Source organism: Tyto alba, unplaced genomic scaffold (genome assembly GCF_018691265.1).
Source record: "Tyto alba isolate M040663 unplaced genomic scaffold, T.alba_DEE_v4.0 Super-Scaffold_2, whole genome shotgun sequence".
NCBI lineage: Eukaryota > Metazoa > Chordata > Aves > Strigiformes > Tytonidae > Tyto > Tyto alba.
In genome coordinates this window covers 76,344,214-76,364,454 of record NW_024881282.1, presented here as the reverse complement: position 1 = coordinate 76,364,454, position 20,241 = coordinate 76,344,214, and the positions used below count along the sequence as shown (strand labels likewise).

General features: G+C 37.2%; 1 protein-coding gene across 5 annotated transcripts in view; it reads right to left on the bottom strand.

The window, feature by feature from the left end:
- ORC5 (origin recognition complex subunit 5) overlaps window positions 1–17,428 on the bottom strand; it is a 75,869-nt gene extending 58,441 nt beyond the window's left edge. Inside the window, exons 1-9 of one of the 5 annotated variants that reach the window (XM_032996322.2) lie at window positions 17,378–17,397; window positions 16,752–16,836; window positions 14,268–14,446; window positions 12,587–12,679; window positions 10,091–10,288; window positions 6,422–6,496; window positions 3,673–3,784; window positions 3,191–3,321; window positions 521–569 (exon numbers count right to left, since the gene is read on the bottom strand). In XM_032996322.2, coding sequence (XP_032852213.1) covers window positions 521–569; window positions 3,191–3,321; window positions 3,673–3,784; window positions 6,422–6,496; window positions 10,091–10,288; window positions 12,587–12,679; window positions 14,268–14,378 — 769 coding nt within the window. In that variant the 5' untranslated portion in view covers window positions 14,379–14,446; window positions 16,752–16,836; window positions 17,378–17,397. The other 4 variants (XM_032996323.2, XM_032996325.2, XM_032996324.2 and 1 more) reach the window with 4 other exon arrangements.
- Window positions 17,429–20,241: the final 2,813 nt, after the last annotated feature.

Sequence of the window (20,241 nt, the reverse complement as noted above, 5' to 3'; positions counted from 1 at the left end):
AAATTTAACTCACGCAACACAAACACTTTCCTCTGACACCTGAACAGTCACAGGCATGACACAGTAAGTCTAACACCCTGACTCTGAAATGCTGTATATTAAGATGATGCACCATCATCGTCCATTTGCAAGCACACGCCACCACACAAGGCTGTTTCTCTGCGGTTATTCTGAGATAGTGTGGGACAGTTTGGCAGAACTTCTGCTCTTATTTTCTCCTCTTAGCCTTGACAGAGAAAAGACTTATCCCATTACCTCGCAGAAGTCCTGGTGGTTGAGGAAGTAGAAAGATTTATAGGGGGGAAGAAAGTTTCCAAGATATTTCCATAAAACACTCACAAATGTCATCTACTGCTTCTGCTGCAAATGCTGCCTACTGGGTGCAACTGGAATAAGCGATGCTGTTGTGACCAGAGAAATGGTCGCAACACTGTGAGGATCAAAGCAAAGGCCTCCACAAAACCCACAGGAGGGCACCTGTACTCTCATACACCTGTTCAAATTAAGGACAGAAGCTTACCTTCTCCTCTGACCACAGGTTCACAGTATTTAGAAAAATTGAGTGCTGCCTACAAAAAGTAAGTACAACGTATTAAAGAGGTACTATATATTTGATCTAACTACAGAACATAACAAGCAGCATAATTCATTACTTTGCAAAACCAACTAATTATTTTTCAGTTAATAATTACGCCCTTTGCTTCCAAGCACACTGTAAAATGTCACAACATTTCTATAGATTAAAATACAAACAGAAGTAACCTAGCACAGGTTACTTTGTTTTGATCTCAGCAAAATCTGTTTACTACACTCAGCAGTTGCGTTTTTGTTTAAATCACATAGTAATTAAACATTATAAATGCAAGAAAAGCATTTTCATTAACTTTTTCACACCATTTTCAGATAAAACTTTCCATTCCAGGAGGAGTCCAGCATGTTCAAAAGTAGGCCACAGATACTTACAAACACGCAAGCAGAAATTATTTAATAAAAAAAAACCAAAACCCTGCTAACACATTCCATATTCAAACAAACTCCCTTTGCCTAAGGTAAGATTGAGAGATTATTGTCAAGGCTGTAATGTAGATTTTTTTTCTAAAATTATTAAATCAATAATATACAGAATTTTGTAAAATAACACTCATGTTTCATTCTGCTCTTGTCATATTGCACCTCCTCTGTGATAGTATACAAGAACTCAATGCAGTAACTTTCACATATAAATCCAGTATAATTCCATAATGTATTAGTAATAATCATGCATAATAACATACACATTTAGAGTCTCTATTAGACCCTATGCAGTTGTCCAGAAGCCTACGAAAATCTGCATGTGTCTGTCATTACCTTCCACAGAAGACTTGTCAAGCACAAAAATAATATAGGGTCTCATTACATAAATCCTTTCATAATGTTGTTATTTCACACACACACAAACAGTGCATCTACAGCTAATTAAATTATTCTGATAAGCAGAGCCAGTCAAGTACATGTCTAGAAGAACTGTGACCCTAGTTTCTATTTGCTGAAATCTGACGGAGACACAGTCTCATTTAAATATAAAACCTCTATAGTTAACATGTAAGCTCAGCTGAAGTTTAGCTACATTTTCCTGATGGAAATGAAGGCAGGACATTCAGATCATCTTACCAGCACTGATTTGTTCACTGGACATAACCACAGATGACTTCAAATTTGCACAATTTCCTTGTACACAGTATACTTATTTAAATAATAATCTGATTACTTAATAACTGCTATTGCTATTCAGGTCTTCTTATGTAAAGGTTACTGGCAAGTAATTTTTATTTTTCTTCTGTTAGTTTGCTTGCCATTGCATTCTTCAATTGATATATGATTAGAAGTCCTTTTTTCTAATTATCTTCAATGTATGTTTGTTCCTTCAGGCATGACTATGTTGCAGGAACTTTGACTTACTATGCTATTCTTAATTCCAAAAGAAAGACAACGAAAACATTTATGTCAATCCTAACTTCTCTAAGTCATTCAGTCAAATTAATATGCTATGTTTCTGTAAAACTGTACAACAGATCTGGCTTGTAGCAGCTTAGTCACCTTAAAATCCATGTAGGATGCAAATAAAGTGAAAACTTTACACTCGTAAATAATACAGGAAAATGTTTCAGATTTTAAGTTAAATTTCCCATAAAGCTGAAGTATAAAGAATGCTGGGAGGCAAGATACATTTAATAAACATGGGAAACAACAGAGCTTGAGGTTGGACATGCTGAGACCATGTAACTGAAGTTATCCCTTCGAATGTTGAAAGCAGCTGTCTGGCATTCTACTGCATAATCCAGGAAACAAATACAACAGAAGATCCATGCAAGCAAGAAGGTAGCGATAAGAACAAAGTCATGTAACCACATGTAAAAAGAACTTGAAGAGAAAATAAGCACAGTGAGGCCTATCATTGCTTGAAAGAGTAAAATCATAACTATCACTTCCTCTGTCTGAATTGCAAACAAACAAAAAAAATCATTACCTGAGCCTGTAATGGAATAGTCCTGCAAAAACTGCTGCAGTTGCAGCAACTGCTTCTGCTGTACTTATCAGTTAGGCATAAAAGGTTTCATCACATTTATCTCCTTATCCCAAAGGTGAAAATAGGTAGCCTGGTCTTCTCAGCCACTCTCTAAATATCAACCAGCCTCTTGAGCTCAAACATACCAGTGGAAGTTCTAGGCTGGGTGAACCACATCCAGACAGGCTCCTCATTAGTGCAGCTTTTGTTGCCTCTGACCAGAAAACTACGTAACAATGGAAACCCTTTACAGACACCCAAACAACTGCAACATTTGTTAAGGAAAAAAACTGCATTTTGAGCTAACACATTCCTAAGAGGGTAGATTTAGACTAGATATAAGGAAGACATTTTTTATGATGAGGGTGGTGAAACACTGGCACAGGTTGCCCAGAGAGGTAGTCAATGCCCCATCCCTGGAAATATTCAAGGCTAAGTTGGAGGAGGCTCTGAGCAAGCCGAACTAGTTGAAAATGTCCCTGCTCAGTGCAGGGGTGTTGGATTAGACGACCTCTAAAGATTTCTTCCAACCCAACTACTCTATGATTTTCTCTTTGTCCATATTCAACAATAAACCTAGACTTTCAGAATTCATTTGGCAAAAACCACCCCAAAACAAAACAACTCTAAAAAAGCTCATCTCACCAGATGCTGAAGTTCTTTCAGGTCCCTACAGACCATGTAGAAGACACCAAGCAGAATATTGATATATGCAGCATAGAAATCTGCAGAATATTCTGGGGGATGATTCTGTGACAAGATTTTTTGCAGGTGTCCTGTTAAACAAAAATAAATTTTGCTTATTTAAAGCTAACTTAATAAACTGTCCACAATTTACAAGTTAAGTGGAAAAACAAACTATAATCATTGCTAAAAAAAAACAAAATCTACACTTATTAAAAGAACCAGCAAATAAAATGGAACCAAAATGTTACTTCTAGATGTTTTGGCAAGTGAAGATACAAGTCTTTCAGAAGTTGTGTGAATATATACTTTTACATTCCAGTAGCTATTACATATTCCGGATTCTGTAAAAGGCATACTGATAACCACAGAAAAAAACATTTGGATGCTATTTGAATAAGTATTATTCAGTCCCCGAAAAGCAGATTAAAGAATTAGTTTACCTATGCTGTAATCAGGAAAATACAAGATGAATGGCTCAAAGCATCCAGTATTTGGACGGAACAATTCCCATACTATTTCACTGAGCAGGATAACCGTCACATTCCTGTCAGTCTGCACAGGGAAGAGGAAAAAAAAAGAAAAAAAAAGTTACAGATAGACAGAGAAAGAAAATTATAATACTGCATGTTACAATATCAATGAGAAAAATTATTGGTCACTCTTCTGTTCAACGAAGATCATCAAATTTACAGTTTAATACTAATTGCTAGAAAACTAATAAAGCTTCAGCTGGCCTAATCAAGAAGCACATACATTTGTAGATTTTCATAGTAACATGAGATTTCTCTGCATTCCTTGACATATCACTGACATGTAAGCTTCGTAGGATGATAGAGCCCTGGTACTAGACAATACCAAGTAGATTCCGTCCCTTACTTCTAAGAATTAAGACAGCATTTTACTTTATTAATTAAACCCACACTTTCAGAACAAACAGGAAGAGTTAAAAAGTAAAAAAAAAGGAATCTAGTAATTTATTTTAAAGGTAAGCCAGTCTTTAAAAACAAAAACGTAATATTAACTGTGTAATCTACTGTTCTTCTAGTTATCAACAATGGCTATATGCAGTAACATATTCTTTTTAACCAAGTTTTTATTGACAATACATTTGCCTTGAGATTGATCTTTTGGTCAATAGATAACAAAACACTTCATATTAAAAAACTATTCCTTCTCTTGGTCACCCTTCAATATATCAAGTTTTTAATATGAAGCTAACTATCTGTGAAGATGACAAGTCATTCTCCCTTTGTGTAAGGTTTTTGCAACCATACTAAAAGTTCTGCATAACAAAAGATGCTTTTAAATAGGGTTCAAGAAAAACATTTTGAAACTATTGTGGCACCTTAAGAAAATAAACAAGGAAGTATGGTGATTGGATTGACAGTGCTTAATACAAGCTGTGAATGACCTGAAAAAAAGTTTAAATGCTATTCCCCTTCCCTGAAATTCAGGGAGAAACTTCATTTCTTTACTCTTCACACTTCTTTCCAAAGTGGCACCCACCCATACTCTTCACTATTGCTTCCTTCTCTGTTTTTATATAACTTGTTTCTCCTTTAACGGGAGAGCATCTTTCTGTAGATTTCTTTCCATTCTGCTCTTTTCCCAGATTTCCTATTATTTTAGATGAGAAAAGTACTAAGGTATTTGCAGTTCTGACAGACCTTCCTATATGAAAAACTTAAATACTTCCCACGGTATTCCTCACAGAAATCAAACATCCTGTGACCCATTATTCATCAACAATACCCCAGTCCCATGAAATCTTTCACCACTAATGAAGTTTCTTGTGTCCTTTCACTCCAGGAAAGGAGGCAATGCAGTAGGTTTGCTCCTACAACACTCCTCTGCAACATCAGCTGCACAAGTTTTACAAAGCCTCAGTACAGAATCCAGAATTTAAACAAGTGGAATTTCAGCATTCAAGAAAGCTCACAAACTGATTTGGAGGTTATGTTTGAATTTGAAGGTGTTGCTCTAGCATATTTAAGTCTTAGCCTATCGTTTTTTGGTCCCTGAACAGCAATCATAGGCTTAAATTTTCCTCCTTTTCTGTCGACAGGCTGTTTCTGCTTCAGGGGCAGCAAAATCCAGAACATGGGCAGAACCAACAAAAAGAGCCAGAAAATGAGCCAGCTGCCAGGATTAAGAACACAGCTGTGAATCAGTCTTCACTCAGTAAATAGAGAAATCAGTGTCACCAGAACATTAAGAGTATTACACAAAAGTCTTGAGATAACAAGTGCAATTTCAGCTATTTAGATGTTCAGACATTTCAAAGTACCACCATCTTCTGCTTTTGTCTTCAGTTCTTTTCAAAGGATGCACCATTTGTCCTTATTCCAAGGCATAAACTTCAATACTTCAGCAGTTATAGCGGGAAAGATACAGTGGTTTAGTCCAGAAACAGACTGTGGCACCATTTCAGTAAAAGTGTAAAAACACTCTGCTTTCACAAAGTCCATTCACAGCTGCTGAGCTGAGCAGCTCCAGCCACAATGAAGCAGCTGGCGCTCTACTGACCATCCTCAAGCCAGCCACCATGCAATGTTGTGAAGTTTCACATGGGAGAAACTTGAGGAAGACAAACATTTCCAGAGTTGCAAATTCACACTTCCGATGCTGATTTCACTCAATGTGATTGAACTCTCTGAATCAGCAGCTGACTCAGAAGCAGACTTTGGATTCCCACACAAACATCTGACAAACTCTAAAAGGGGGTTTATTTATTTATTTGCATCAAGCCAATAGGAGCTACGTTGAAGCTCTCCTTATAGGCTGCCTGAGATTTGTTTTCTGCAATTATTACAGAACTTTAAATGAAGAGTAGAAGAATTGCACATTCTTCTTTAAAACAAAAATAATCTAGAAAAGACAGCTATGTATCTGGCACCAGTCTCAAAAGAATCTACAACAGATCAGATATTGTAAACCAAGATATTATTAAACAGAATTTTTTAAAAAAAAATTATGAGCACAAGGAAAACCTGTCAATGTTTAAATTCTGGTTTGGTTTCTAGTTTTGATCACTGACAGTTAATTTCAGGGGGGAGGGTGCTGGATTAATTTTGCAACTTTTCTCATCTAAAGAATCACTTATCTTGATCTCAGCCTAGATGGACAGATAGCACATTCAGTTACTTTCACTATGCACGAAACATTCATTAATTTTTTTTTTCCACTCACCAACTCTTGAAGCCTAAGAAATGCTGGCAGGATGTTTGCTTCCATTTCCCTCAGCTGCTCTGCTCTATCCAGTACCTTTTAACAAAACAATGATGTTATAATATAGACACTGTCAGTTTCCATTCTGACATGGACTTAAAATTAATTCTTAGCTGCTGGAAACTCATTTCACCAATGGCTTTTAGACAGCAAAAACCACTTAAGTATCAAGATCCCTTAAACAAGCAACATCAGAGAGACACTTCAGGTGTGTTTCCAGGACCAAGCAGCTCCACCACCTAAAAAAAAAAAACATACAATCCCCAGAGAAGCAACATTCTCATGCCTCGTGGCAGTGAGAATTAAAACACAAGTATACCAGTCAAGAAAATCATTGACAAAGCCTTATCAACCACTAAAAGCTCAGTTTTTGTCCAAAATTCTTCTTATATTAAAAGATTATGTGTAGCACTGCAACACTATATCAACATGCTTACTGTAGGAGAGCTATCTTTTCCCACTATGAAATTATTTTTCAGAAATAAGAGCTGATACTTTCAAAAAGTTAGTTATCTGGAATTCACACAACTGAATTTTGAAATTTTTCTTGCTGTAGTTTGCACCCTAGAAATTCACAGGATTTATTGTATTATATGAAAACCTGGCATAGCACCAACAAGTATGCACCATATGTACAGATTAAACAGGAAGCACTTTATCTACACAACTAACATTTTGGAGCCTAGAGAAAAAAAATTGGAGCATGAAAACTTGCATGGCTACCCTTTGGCAAAAAAATTTATATTCCCACTACACTTAAAATCTTGACAGAAATGAAGAAAGATAATAGAAATGTCTTTCTTTTGTGTTTCATTTATTACATATAATGTAATCTAAATTCTGAACTTCATTACTTCTTTTGAATTACTGCTGTTGAAAGAGAAACTATAGGTCCCTAGAAAATTGTATTTTGCTATCCTTTTTCACTTTACCACCACACCAAAACATTAAGATATCTATCACTTCTGTTGCCCACAATATGAAAAAGAATTTTATGTGGACAACCAAAAAACATTTTATGAAAACAGTATTTCAAAACCACACCATACAGGAAAAAAACCTGAAAGAGCAGTATCTCTGCAATAATAGCTCTCACTTCTTGGGAATTTATTTAAAGCTACAATACAACATATGATTTTATATTGACACCTGCATTTGGTTCATATAGTAAATGACTTCAGGGATCAAGACTGCTTTCCATTACTGACATTACTAGAGGCTACATATTTTTATTGATAAAATACTACTTTTTGGACCCCGTGACATGAAGCTACCAAACACAAATCTTTAAAGTCTTGGCCTAAGTAGGTCTAAATAAACACGAGTTAAGTGAGAAACAAACTAGAGTCTATTTACAGCAGATAAAATATACTGTGACCCTGGCTTGTGGAACATGTCAAGTGGTTCACAGAAACAGCCTACCCACAGGCCTATAAATCCAGGCCTCACTCTTTAGTTTTAACATAGATTTGTCACCCTTCAGCTTTTTTTAAAAACTATGTATTTTAGAACTGTCTGCTGACTTATATTAAAAACAGTAGCTTGTTACTTCTATAAAGTGCTAAATATTGTAAACATATGAATGACTACAAGTTACATCAGTTCCGATTTTTCAGGTAGCTAGAGTAAATGAATTCATTTTTCATAAGTAATCACAAGCATTCAGCACCCACGCTTGGGTTAAGAGAAACATTTAGAATCCTTTGCTTGAAAGTAAACATTTATCTTCATTTTCTCTCAGTTAATTGGGCTGAAATATTACATTATTTACTACTGAAATTAAATTGAATAAATTAGCATTAACAGTTTATGTTATCAGCATGTTGGTCTTCCATCAGTCTCAATTTAAACCATTCTACAATAAATCCAGATGACACAGGTTAATATACACGATTTCCCCCATTTCTGCCTGTTTCCATGCAGAACAGAACTCAAATACTAATTTAATACTTAATTCTTTTGATTCAGCAACTATTTACATGATACAATTGAATCTTGCTAGGTATTTAATGGTTTCCTTTCTGTAACCATTGTTCTAGAACTTTCTAATTTTCTGAGTGATCTTAATTTTCATATACCACATGAAGCATTCTTTACTGATATACAACAGCTTAATTAAAATATTAACCTGAAAGTAAAATTTTACTATATAAAGCATTTTGTGAAATTCCCCAGGGGTTATTTTAGTTCTAAATTTTGTTCTTATTGAATTGTTGAAGGATGCCAATACCACTTTTGTGACAGTAAATTAAAATTAATTATCTATGTAAAACTACTTATCTATTGCAAGTACTGGTACATTTTTTTCTTCATTCAATTTTTAAGAAGTATGTCAAATTTATTAACCTCATGAACTGTAAGAAACTATGAGATAGTACTGTTTCCACCAGACATAATATGAAGATATTTATAACTTAGTGGGTAATTATTTTTAAGTGGATATAAAACTTATTTAACTATAGCCTGTGAAACAGAAAGAAGAATGTTCAGTCAAATCATTAACTTCTTGTCTGATTGCAAAAAACAAACGCAGTATGCCTGTTGGTTGCCGTGAGAAGCATGCAGACTGATTACCCAGGGTCATTAAACTTTCACTCTTGAACCACTTTTATATTTTCTTAAATAATCAGTTTGACCTCTTTTAAAAAACCCTTCATTCTTACTGCTGGGCTGAAATTTCAGTCCACATCTTTTGCTGGTCCACAATTCATATATATAGTCACATATCACTAACACTACGGCATTCCTATTTTTAAGATAATAGATTTTGTTCAACCAAGTGAGAGCTAGAAAAAAAAAAAAGTAGCTCTGAGGAGTCTATGTCCTTTGTTACTATGTTCATCTTGGCACAATAAATGCTGTTACAAATGTCTGCAAATTTTGACTCCTTTATGTAGTTGATTATCACAAGAGAAAAAAAAACACCAGTAAAAATCTAGTATGGTAGTACTACATTGATTCAATCATTCCTGTGATCTAAATTCAGATTCTTTTTCCTTTGGTCTGCTTGTTTATTCCACTTGAGTATATAATCAAATTTTTCACTTTTGTCTTTTTTTTCATCTTAATTTTGAAGCTACTGTTCTTGTCTCTGAGTTGAAGATGCAATATCTCAACAGCACTTTTACAGAGGAAATTATGCATTTCAGTTGCTTAATACAACTTCTAACTTGAACTTGTTCTAGCCAACCCATTCTTGTCATTTGTGTGCTCCATAATTGACTTTTGCCCTGCTGCCCACCTTTGCATTCTCATTTGTGAGGCTATCTTCACAATGAAACAGGTAAGCATGACTAATTATAAATCAAATAAAGGCTCTCTATATTTAAAGATTTTGTACTATTATTACATACCTAACTTAACTATGCAGTATCACTGATGTCCATTATTAGTTATGCCACATAGTTGTTGTGTATAAAAAGTTTTAGAACCACAAAAAATACAGAACCTCATCTAAAGGCAATAAACCAAGAGAAAGAATCTAAGCAGTACCAACAGATTCTGAATTAGATCCACAGGGAAATTTTGTGAAAACCGACCTATAACTCACATATTTCATATACAAATTATTGGTAACAATTACTCACATTCTCTTAACCAAAATGAAATTGGAACACTGAAATTACTTACAATGTACAATGTTTGATCTCGAAGCTCATGACTCGCAACAGCTTGTTTAAACAGACGTACAAAGTCATTGAAAGTATCACAAGGCACATGAGAAGTCTGTTCTGTCTCAGAACACCAGCTTCGCATCTGACTGAGAATTTCTTCTAAAAGAAGTCGTGAAGTAAAGAATTCCAAACAGTTCACAAACACATGAGGAAGCTGAAGAGGATGAAAAAAAGATACAACTCTGGCTTTTTCAGTGTAAATATTCCAAAATCAGTTTTCCCTTCCAGATGAGACAATGAAAGAAACCACACCCTGCCAACAGAATATAGAGCAGAAACCAAAAAACCTTGCCAAAAAAGTATTATTACTTATGTACCTAGTCAAGATATTATATACCACAAAGTGAAGAGAGATCTGATGAATCGTTATATGAAATATACAGTGTATCTTACAACTATGTTTAAAAACTGTGAGCAATACACAAAAGAAAACTAAAAAGCATTTAGATCAAACAAAAGCTAGACAATTGTAACACATTACAGTATCATAAAATAGTCCATTGCAAATTACAGTGTCTGGATGACATGAACTTGTATCACAAAGAAAGGAGCACATTCCCAAAATTACTCTGAATGTTTTTGGCATTCACTGCATACAAATGATAAAGTGTAAGCTTCTATATCAGACGTGTAATCAGCCTGCTTGTGCAGAACGTTTTGAGAAAACCAGATCTTTTCAGAGCAAAAAGCATTTGGAAAAAGCAGAGTATTAGATATATTTTATGGCAATCCATAAAATGTACCTGTAAGTACCAATTTAGTAATATGGAAAAGTTATGGTCATTTGTCTATAAATAGAGGACACTATAGACTACAAAATAGTATTCAAACCTTCATACAGAAAAAAGGTAATTTTCTAGCAACTCTACTTTAAGAAATAGACTATTTGCATACCTCCACACTCTCTGGTAAGGCACATGCTCTTTTTTACACTGAACAATAAAACCTCTGGAAAACATTAGTCATTGGGATACATATGCATTACTTGCAAAATTAAACTTCTGATACGGGAATGTGTGTGTATATAACAACAAAAAAAAAAAATCTAAGCACTTAATTCCAGTCTTTCTATTTAAAATACTATACGGCATATGATTCAGCAGATGTGGGAAAGCATGAGTATATGCTGGCAATCCACTTAAACAGCATGTAATGAAAGGCATTCTTATGATTTTGAACAGTATTAAAAGACAGGGGCTACATCTCCAAATGCACCTATTCAAAGTGCTACACCTCCATAGCAGAAGGAAAGCTGGGTGCCTCAGATGTGATTCACAACACCACTTTTAAGTAGGAGACACCTATACTTGGCAACAGGAAGTTCTGTAGAAACAGTTGCTGCTGAAATCATATTCCTTTCCAGGGTCTGGCTAGATCTTTGGAATGTTACAAGTGGGTAGCACAGTGTTAGAAGCATTGCACAAAAGGCTACTGCATGAAAGCAGATTGTGACCACTGTCTTCTACCTTTCTCCCTCCGTAAAATTTGTAATGAAAAGGACAAGGTCACCGTGTTTTGCATAAAACCTAGTCCTGCAGGTACATGAGAAGTATACTCTGGACATGCCTAAAGTATCAGGGCTATGAGAACACTCAAGTGGAAATTTATAGTTTAGGCATGAAGTAGGTACCTGTCATTGGATTTAGATCCCTGAAGCACATGACTGACAAAAATATAGGCCCTAACAGTTTTAAATGGAAATTTCTGTGATGACAACCTTCAACTTAGGAGGACTTTAAAACCTGCTTTGGGAAAAATTAAAACAAGGAATAAAGCTAGCATGAATATACACTTTTGCTGTCAGAAAAAGAAGGGCCACGAAAGTGCCAAAAACCTACTACTTGAAAGTCTTCTGCCAGCACTGACCAATGAGAGACTGCAATGGACTTAAGGCCATACCTCTCTACATCACTCTTCAAGTCAACTATTTTTGTAAGAAACATGCATTCAGCCACAATGACCCACTACTATATAGCTCAGATTAGTACACAATGTTTAAAGAATAGGTTTCTCTGCCTGCAGTCCCTGCAATTGAAATAAATCCATTCCTGACAAAGTTCCTACTTCAAGTTAGTAACATAGAGCAACTCCAGGGTTAATCATCAAGGATATAACTCATCTCTCAATGGAGAGCATTAAAGTAGTTTTTTTCCTTATCAGTTACGGGGAAGAGAGTTTGTAGTCCCAGCTTCCCAGGAATGCAAGGCTCCAAATTCAAAACTGTACAATGAATTAGTAGTTTCCACTTCACATATTTCAACATCTGTCTTATCAGTCCTCCTTGACCTACTTCTCACTCCTACAGCTTTCTAAGAACAGGAATGCAAAGGAGGAGAAGAATCAAGAAGGCAGAAATGGCTGAGGAAACAAACCATTTTGATAAAGAAGTGAGTTTGAGGGACCATCTGTTACAAATAATTCTTAATTAGATATCCATTGTGAACATTCTTACCTGTAAGGTGTTTAGAAGAGTTTGCATCACATAGGTCTTTCCACTAGATGTATGTCCATAGATAAAGATGGATGGAAAACTAAACTGCTGATGCTAGGGAAAAAAAAAAGTTGTTTCTGTTTCAATCCCTCTTCTTTTTCATTCAACAGATAAAAGATTTATCAATGAATTCTCCTTCCAAAAGAAAAGTTATCTTTTAAACTAAGGCATTAAATATAAAATACGCCAATTATTATGGAATCAATGTGATCAAAATTTATGTTTCATCTTCACTGAAATGCTGGGAAGATAAAACCCAAAAATCACACATCACATAAAGCTACGAGCGAAATTGCTGATGGATGCACGAGGATATATTTTTCAAAGGTAAAACTAACAAAACTAACCAAAAGAAAACCAAACCACAAAACAAAAAAAAAAAAAACAAAACAAAAAAAAAACCACAACCAAAGCCAAACAAAGAACAAAAACACACAACCAAGAAAGAAAAGCAGTGGGCTCTTAATTCAAATTAGCTAGTTAACTGAAACAAACTCTTGGTATGCACAATTGCATGCTTTACATTGTCCTATACTCTGTAAACACTACAAACTGCTTTTCTTTTCATTAGCATCAAACAGAAAAGAAGTAAATGGTTTGGTGGAGGAGACAGTAAAGGAGTTCACTCTTCTCTCACAAGGCAATATTTGATATAATTTCTCTATTTATTTAATGGTACTAATGCTGTATATTTCATAAGTTTTTTTTTAAGATGCAATGAAAATAATTAACTTTTTATTTCATTCTGAACAGCTATTTATTTTTGTTTTTCTCATTTCTAAGAATCACGGACTTAATACAAAAATAAATTTGATAAACAGTTTTTATGAAAAACAATGATAATCAAATAATCCAAGTTGAAGGCACTTCTTTGCAAGATATGCAGATACTCCAACCTGCATATTTAACAAGAATTTAGGTATCTATTTTTTTAAGAAGACTTGTTGCCACTATGCTTGTAATAAATACATAAAACTTAAATGCTGTAATTTGATGTAATTATTATCTATAATTAAAGGCAGAACCAGAAACAGGTACTAATTTCCTTTTTGTTAACTGAATGTAAATGGATGTATCAATTGCTTTTAAGTCTGCAGATAAAAACCTCCATTACTTTTTACCACAGCTTTACAAAGCAGTAACAGAATCAATTAACAAGCCAGTGATTTCCAAATTTCATGGCCAGCAACAGAATACTAAGAATCAGACCAATTTCACATACTTAGAATTCAGGCATGCAGATATTAGATTAACATGTCAAAGCCAAACAGAATTCCTACACTGCCACTGGAAAAAAAAGAATACTCCTGAACTTTAGACCAGGGAAGAAGACAGACTAAATTCCTGGTGCGAACTGGCAAAGATGAAACAGTCATGGATAAAGCAGGTCTCAGAGACAGCAAGGCACAAATGGCTGTAAGTCTGTTTGGGTCCTTCCAGCTGCAAAACACCTTCCAACCTTCAAATGTACTAGAACACTAATGTTAAAGATGGGTAACAAAAAAAAAAAAAAAAAAACAAACCAAGAGACAACCAAAGTATGTTCATAATATCATCACAAAAATGTCCTTAAATTTCTACTCTCTTTTGAGACAGCAGAACATCTTTGTTCTATTCAAACATGCAATATAAAAAGCACTACCTCTCCAAATATTGACAGCAACATGGACACTTGGGATTCTCGACAAGGCACCAAGCTTTCCAGTTGAAGCAGGGTAGCTGCTGGGTATGCTGGATGTTCAAGATTAGGCATTTTGATATTCCTGTAGAAAGTCACCTAAACATGCATGTCCCACCTGAGGTGCAGAGACAAGTAGTGATCTGGAAAACAAAATGTTTTAATTATAATTTGCTGACATATACATAAAGGAGGAAAATGAACAGGAATTGACATAAAATCTAAACAGATGTTCTAGCTCAGAATAATGGTGTAATTATGATAGACTTAAGAGACTTCATCAAAATCAAACTTTACCATGTAAGGTATTATACAGACATTTTCACACCATACAGAATCCAAAAAAAAATAAATAAAAAGGGAAAGGCCTACAGGGTATGAGCAAATCAATAAAACAGAGAATTCTCATAGTTTAGTTAACTGGAGAAATATTTAGTTCTGGCTTTATATACATTTTAAAATAGCAAGAGAATAAAATGAGGGAAGTAGATTACTCACAGATCATCACCTCTCCGGACAGCTAATAAACTAGGAGTTACAAGTAACAGAGAAGAGGTAAGGAAAGATGAGGATGACAAAATAATGCCTCTTCACATGTTAACAAGAAATCTTACCCTAGCTTAAAAGCAGCAGAGGCATATGAAGAAAATCCAGCTGATGTTAAAGACCAGAAATACTCCTTAAAAATAGTAGAAGCCCAATCCAGTTAGATAAAGCTGTATTAATTACAGTCTACCTTTTAGACAAGGACTAGTCAAGGAAGATGAAGGGTCTTGATTGTCCAAACACAGGGAAGGCTGGATTTTAGCGACAGAACATGAGCAAACATCCCAGTCAAAGATACTACTTTGCAGCTTCTAGAACTGCTGGAAAGACAGTAGATTTATCTGTAGTGATAAGGACAACATGCAGAGAGAACTGAAGTAACCTCATGAGCTAGATGCTGACTTCAAATGTACATAACTTCTTCAAATGTAACATAACTTGACACCCAAAAAGAAAGCTTGGAAATTTAGGTAGCGCAGTCAAATTATGTCATCTGCAGATAGAAACATCTGTAAATTAGCAAGACAAATATAATAAACAAAGCATTCCAAACAGATTTAAACATAAATATTTACAGCCAAATCTGTTATGCTGGGCATAAGTACAAGTACAATGACACATGAGAAAAGATGAGGTTAGCAGAAGGAGATCAGAAGTAGCATGGGAAACAGAAAACAAACTGTCCTGAAGCAAAAAAGCAATACTGGGTTGCACTGACAGGGGAGCTATTGGGCTACAAAGAGGTTCATAAATACAAGCATATTTAATGAAATATTTAGTCAAGTTCATTTTGGGACCAATCCCTACTAAGTATTACCATAAATACATTTGAGGAAAGATTTTTCTCTTTAATTTTCACAGTTAACATTCAGTGTTTTCTGAAGTAAAAACTAGGATTGTCAAATCATCAAAAGAAAAACAAGTGGAATTAAGAAAAAAAAAGGATAATCCAAATAACAGAAGTAATGCTAGTATAATGAAATTCAACACTTCAAATTACACGTATTTGTAACTAATCATATCACACCTAACAAGAACTACAGTTAGGTATCAATACACCGTAATCCTGAAGTAATCTGAAAAATAAGTCAGTAACATAGTAAGCATGAGAAATCAAAGTAATGCAGCTGTCAAAAAAAAGGTATAATGATATGCATCAGACAAATTACTTTCCATACAGACAACCATACCAATACCCCTGGCCCATTTTATCAGATCAGCTTTGAACAGGTCTGACTACCTGTCTACTCTATCTATTCAGGTATCGATTCAAAATGAAATGAAGATATAAAAATTGAATAGCTTCATTAATGTTGCTCTCTAAAAATGAGCTAGAAACAAATATCAAGAATGAAAAGGACAAAAAATGTAGATAGTAGCCTCCAAAACAGAAGACAAGGAGGGCAAGAGTTTTAGAAAAGGCTGAAAAGTCTGTGTGGAGTTAAGAAAAGGGACAGCTTTTTTGCTGCAATGACCACGTGAAAACAGGACTTTATTAAGTGTGCGAAATGTAACTAAAGCCATAAGGTACTTCAGCTTCTCCACCCTGGTGCCCAACACCACACCAGGAAAACACAAATCGCCTGTTGATCACAGTGTCTGCAAGCTCTGTTTGCTTCTCGAACACCCCAGCACATGTCAATTTATACTAGACACATTTAAACCACGGGATGAAAACCTGCATCTCTACTGACTCTACAGTCTTCAATGGGATCCCATCCTAGAGTTCATGAGACAGTTTAGAGAAACATGCTCACAAAGCAATTAATTTAGATTAAATGGCAATGTTAACACAAGGACTAGCATTAGCCAATGCTTGAATTCAAGACGCTCGTGACAGGGGAAGGCTGTACGGAGGTTGTATGTGTGACTGCAGCCAGACCGAGAACAAAAATCACACACCTTCCAGCTCAGTCCATGTGAGCACAAGCTCAGATTTCATGGCTGGATCTGGCGATTCAGGAGGACCTCTCTCAGCTCACCGGCCCTAAAATACCGACATTTGGCGTGTCTTCCTACACTGCCGTACGAAAACTGCCAGAACTGAAAAGACCCGCAGGGTTCTGCTGCCCCTCAAGCCCGCTCGCCCCGCAGGGCCACGGCCGGCACGGGCGGGCCCTGGCTGAGGGGAATGACCACCGCCGGTCTCCACAGCGCGGCTCCGCCCCACGAGGCTGGGACTAAGGGCTCTTTCAGCCACGCGTCTGTGAGGCCGTGGGCGAGCCCCAGCCCGCGGGCAGTGCTGACGGGGCCGGGCCGGGCGGGACGGAACGCCACGCCGCGCCCGGCACCGAATCCCAACCGGAATGCAACAGGAGCGGGTCTGCCGCTTCGCTTCGCTTCGCCTCGCTCCTCTCCTCTCCTCTCCCCGCCTCGCTCCTCTCCTCTCCTCTCCCCGCCTCGCTCCTCTCCTCTCCTCTCCTCTCCCCGCCTCGCTCCTCTCCTCTCCTCTCCCCCCACCGCTTCGCTCCGCTCCGCCCGACAGCTCACCCCGCTTTCCCACATCCACTCCCATACCGTCTACGTACCGGCTCCCGCGGCCGCCTTTTACGCATGCGCACAGCGCCCCTTGCCTTTCCCGGCCAGTGCGCAGGTGCGGAGCCCGCACGCATGCGCCGTAACGACGTCTGTGGGCTCTGGCGGCGCGGGAAAAGGCGGGGGGTTGTGGAGGCGGTGCCGCTGGCCCCGCTGGGGAGGGTGGGAGCTCCGTTTTTCCGGTCGTGAGGCAGTGTTTTATCCCAGAGGGAGAGCCGTGTATAGCGCATGTCCCTGGGCATGGGTGTCTTTGGAGCCATGTATTAGAATCTGCTTGTGAGGGAGAGGGGGGTGTCGGGGTTAACGTGGGGAACCTGGTGTCTCCGGGGTGTGAGGGGAGCGGTGCTTGTGTTTGGATCAGGCCTAGGCCTGGGGCGTAGAGTCAAGGAAGCTGTGGATGCAGTTGCGGTATTCGTTAGTTTAACTCCAGCCACCTCCTTTACAGGCGCGCAGATGAGTGTGTGGTGTCTCTGGTAGCTGGTTGTGCAGAGCTGAGGGTCAGCCTCAGTGTATCCTTGAGAGGGCAACGGCATCAGTCACAGGAGGGGTGTGGCGGTGCGCCCCTCCACCCCTCTTCAGCCTAAAGCAGTAGCCACCAGTGGTGGTTGTGATGTCTGCATCTGGTTTATGTTGGGTTCTGGGGAGACACCTAACAACACAATAGATAAGGGTCATAAAGCTTGCTCAACAGCTGAGGACTAGTTGAGCATGCACCAACTGAAAGACAGCTGGTGTAGTCGTATTTGTGTGAGACAATCGTCTTACTCTAGGCCAGGGCTCACAGATCGGCACGGCAGCAGGCTGCATGCCAGGATCTCCCCTTGAGTAGGGATGCCTCTCAAGGTTACTCCTCGAAGTTGAGAGAATCCTTATCATGTCAGATAGTAAGTGAAATGGGCATAAGCATCCTTTGAAATCTTAGCTGAGTGATTAAGTGCGCACATACAATCCGTTAGACATAAACTGTTGACCAAGTCTGGGACTAGGACTGAATCCAGCCGCACCTAGACTCCTAAGAGGGAGTTTAGAAAGCAAGGAGGTTCATTCTGAACCTTGTGAGTCAACAGGAGGGTTCTTCTGACAGTTGTGTTTGCCCCTGTTGTCTACACAGTAAATATCAAGTGAACCTTGCAATCAAATCTTTTTAAACCACTGTTGCGTTTACTATCAAACTTTGTTAAATCACTGTTTTATATCAATAAATGTTGCTACTTCTCTCTTATGAGTGAAATGCATCACTCCATCCACAATGAGGGGTCTGGAGGTGTTAGATCCATCCTGTCTTCACACCTGGAAAATAAATGTTACAAATAGAGGCTCGAAGAAAATCATCTTGAAATTGTGCGCATGACTTAGGAAGCTTAATATAGAACACAGCTTAAAGACATGGCTGTGGAGTTTCAGCTTCAGCCAAGCTTTGCAGATGGCACTCTAAAAATGCACAAAAATGCGTTCAAATTGCAGTTAAAGTTATATTGTGCATAAACATTGCATGTTGTATTAGAGGGATAAATATGACAACTGCATGCTGGTTTATGAGAACTAAAGTGATACTCTCCCTCCGTAGCCTGAGCTGGGTGAAATGTTAAATAAGTAAAGCTTGTGTGGATCAAGCATGATTCCTTTTTAACTGTTAGTCTTTTGTGTATATATACGTGTGCACGCACAATCAGCATAGCTTGGCCTGAGCAGAATTTCAGGTCTATAGATACGTATTGTAAATTAATGGACCCAAACCATCCTGAATGGAATTCAGAAAAGAGAAGCAGAGAAAGATGCAACTGATTCTGATTTATGGTTATATATACCTATTTGTGTACAGTCTTGGTTTTTTAGGTGGCCTGTTATTTATCACAGTTTTGCCAAAGCATAATAAAATATGAAATTAATTTTTATGTTACTGGTTTTGCATATATGTGGGCAAAAGCTGTACTGTTATTAATTTAGTCCACTTCTTGTTAAAAAATATTAATTTGGAATAATAGGTATATTTTAAAGCATGGTATCAAGGCATATACTTCCTAACAGAGTGAAATATTTTTTTCTAGCTCTTGAAATCATGGAATTTGTTGGGACTGATTCTTCTGCATACAGATAGGCCAAGTTTCAGAAAAAAAAAAAAAAAAAAAAAAAGAAAAAAAAAACCCAAACAAATATAATAACTGCAAGGAGTCTCAGGAAGTCCATATTTGTATAGCCTTTGTGAGAGCTGAAATTAAATACTTTGGAAGCAGTTCTTAGTGATGTTCATAATTTGCATCTTCTATGGATTACTACTGAGCAAATCTGAAATTTAGCTTTGCCTTGAGCAAGAGTCCTAAAATGAGAAATCAGTCTTAAAACAAGTAGTTTTCACTTTAGTGATTCTGCAGGAGCATTGATGGGTCAGGCTGCAGTCCCTCCCAGGGTTGCTTCAGCACAACATAAATCCATATTGCCTCAAAGAGGAGTGTCTTACTCTCCCTGTTCTACCCCCACTTCCACTCATTTTCTGGTCCTAGGATTTGAGTGGTTATGAAGAGAGCTAGCCCAGGGAACTCGGTGCAGCTGAAATTAAACCAAACCAAAAAATAGCTGCTTCAGTAGTTGCAGCCTTGCTTCCAAAAGCCTGTTTATCAACTGGGTGGGACCACCATACTGTCTCATTTAGCTTCTAATCTAGAATTCAAACAAAATACCCAGTAATAATTCTATGTATTAATCCAAGGTGGCACCATAATTATAATAAATTTTTAAAATTTAAAAATCTTTATAGCTTTATTAATTTAAAATTATTAAGAATATCTGTATTGATTGAAATGGTGGGACTATAGTGCTATGTTTTTGCAGGACTGACCTGAAGTAAGTAATACAAAAT